This window comes from Leptonychotes weddellii, unplaced genomic scaffold (genome assembly GCF_054177405.1).
Source record: "Leptonychotes weddellii isolate Sample4059 unplaced genomic scaffold, ASM5417740v2 HiC_scaffold_21451, whole genome shotgun sequence".
Taxonomy (NCBI): Eukaryota; Metazoa; Chordata; class Mammalia; order Carnivora; family Phocidae; genus Leptonychotes; species Leptonychotes weddellii.
In genome coordinates this window covers 1-1,484 of record NW_027802233.1, presented here as the reverse complement: position 1 = coordinate 1,484, position 1,484 = coordinate 1, and the positions used below count along the sequence as shown (strand labels likewise).

The 1,484-nt window shown below is 31.7% G+C and overlaps 1 protein-coding gene across 1 annotated transcript; it reads right to left on the bottom strand.

Moving 5' to 3' along the window:
• Window positions 1-300: 300 nt before the first annotated feature.
• LOC145718764 (glycogen debranching enzyme-like) lies at window positions 301-914 on the bottom strand. The gene is made up of 3 exons (XM_081810276.1): window positions 765-914; window positions 565-677; window positions 301-454 (listed from the first exon to the last, which is right to left on the bottom strand). The coding sequence occupies exons 1-3, from the start codon at window positions 801-803 to the stop codon at window positions 316-318; spliced, it is 291 nt and encodes a 96-aa protein (XP_081666402.1). The 5' UTR covers window positions 804-914; the 3' UTR covers window positions 301-315.
• Window positions 915-1,484: the final 570 nt, after the last annotated feature.

The following is a 1,484-nucleotide window of genomic DNA, read 5'->3' as shown; positions in this document are numbered from 1 at the left end:
TATGCAACTTAGTCTCGGATAGTTCAGAAAAATTGTGTGCATGTGTGTGTGTATACAGATGTATGTGTGTGTTTGCCTGTATCTATAGCTACATATAGAGAGTGCAAGAGTGTGAGAGAGTGCACATGTAAGCACACATACAAATGATAAAGCAATAGGACAAAATGTTAACAACAGATGATGCTGATATGACTACTGATCCTTGGACCACCATCTGAGTAGCAAGGATACAGAGGAAACTTAAAACTGCTTAAATCAGGCTTGTGGTAACTTATCAGTTATTAAAGTGGCAAATCTCCATAAACTAAGGCATACTTACAAAGCAAAAGGAATTTTTAATATAGGATCTGAGTTGTCAACAGCAAGGCTCCCAGATTTAAAGTGAGGACTGAACTGTGTCAGATGACTTCGAAGAATTCCAACAGTGACTTGTGCATGTGGATCAAGACTAACTCTGAAAATGTTAATTAAAAAATGGTTACTTTATAGGAATGATTTATTCAAAATTAACAGAATATGTAATCTATTTTACAAGCAAAGTCAACAGTTTGAACTCCAACATACCTGAATATAATAACACTTCCTGGAGACAAGTTTTCAAATTCTATTTCTTGAATATACTCATTGGGTCCTTTTGTGGCAACTCCAGCTTGTTTAACAATTTTACTTTCACTAAGCTTGAAAAAAATTGTATAAAACCATTCAATCAATAATTCTAATGTCCGTAAGATGTTAAACAGTAGTAAAATGAGAGTCCCAAATACCTGAATATGTTCTCTAATTTCTACTGTGATATTTGGCATTCCATTGATTGAATTCTCATCCTTCTGATAAGGTTTTGTATTTCTCTCAACAGTTCTAGCTTCAAGAACTACTTCTTCAATTTTGCCTAGGAATACATAAAAATATTAACCAAATTTCACATTAAACCATCTGAAATTAGGAATTGCTAATTCAACTTAATTAATTAATTAAACTTAAAGTTGAATATGAAATATCAGTATGAGTAGATGATTCTACCCAAGATGCATTTTTCACGCAAATGCTTTTGTTTTTAAAATCATAAATTAACAAACATCTATTTGAAAAAGATCTTATCAAGTAATAATGGCTTAGCTCTTAGGAACAATATAAATATAACCTTCCTAATTTTAAGCAGAGAAAAAATAAATCCCTTGAAAGACTTACAAAAAAAATGAAAAATTTCAGAAATACAAAAAGTAGGGAAAAATTTTAAAAAGCCAGATCCTATTTCCTAGCTAAGGAAAACATTACAAATGTGTACCCTTTCTTCAGAGGTAACCATTACCTGCAGTTTGGTATTCATAGATCCTGTGCATTTTTTTTTTAATTAGAAAAATTATTTATTTCTGCTCCTTTCATACATCTTACTGTGCACGAAAACAGTCTTGCATACATATCTGAATAATGTACTGTCACACACTCTGTTTAAAGGCAAAGCACCATAGGTAAAGCTGATCATC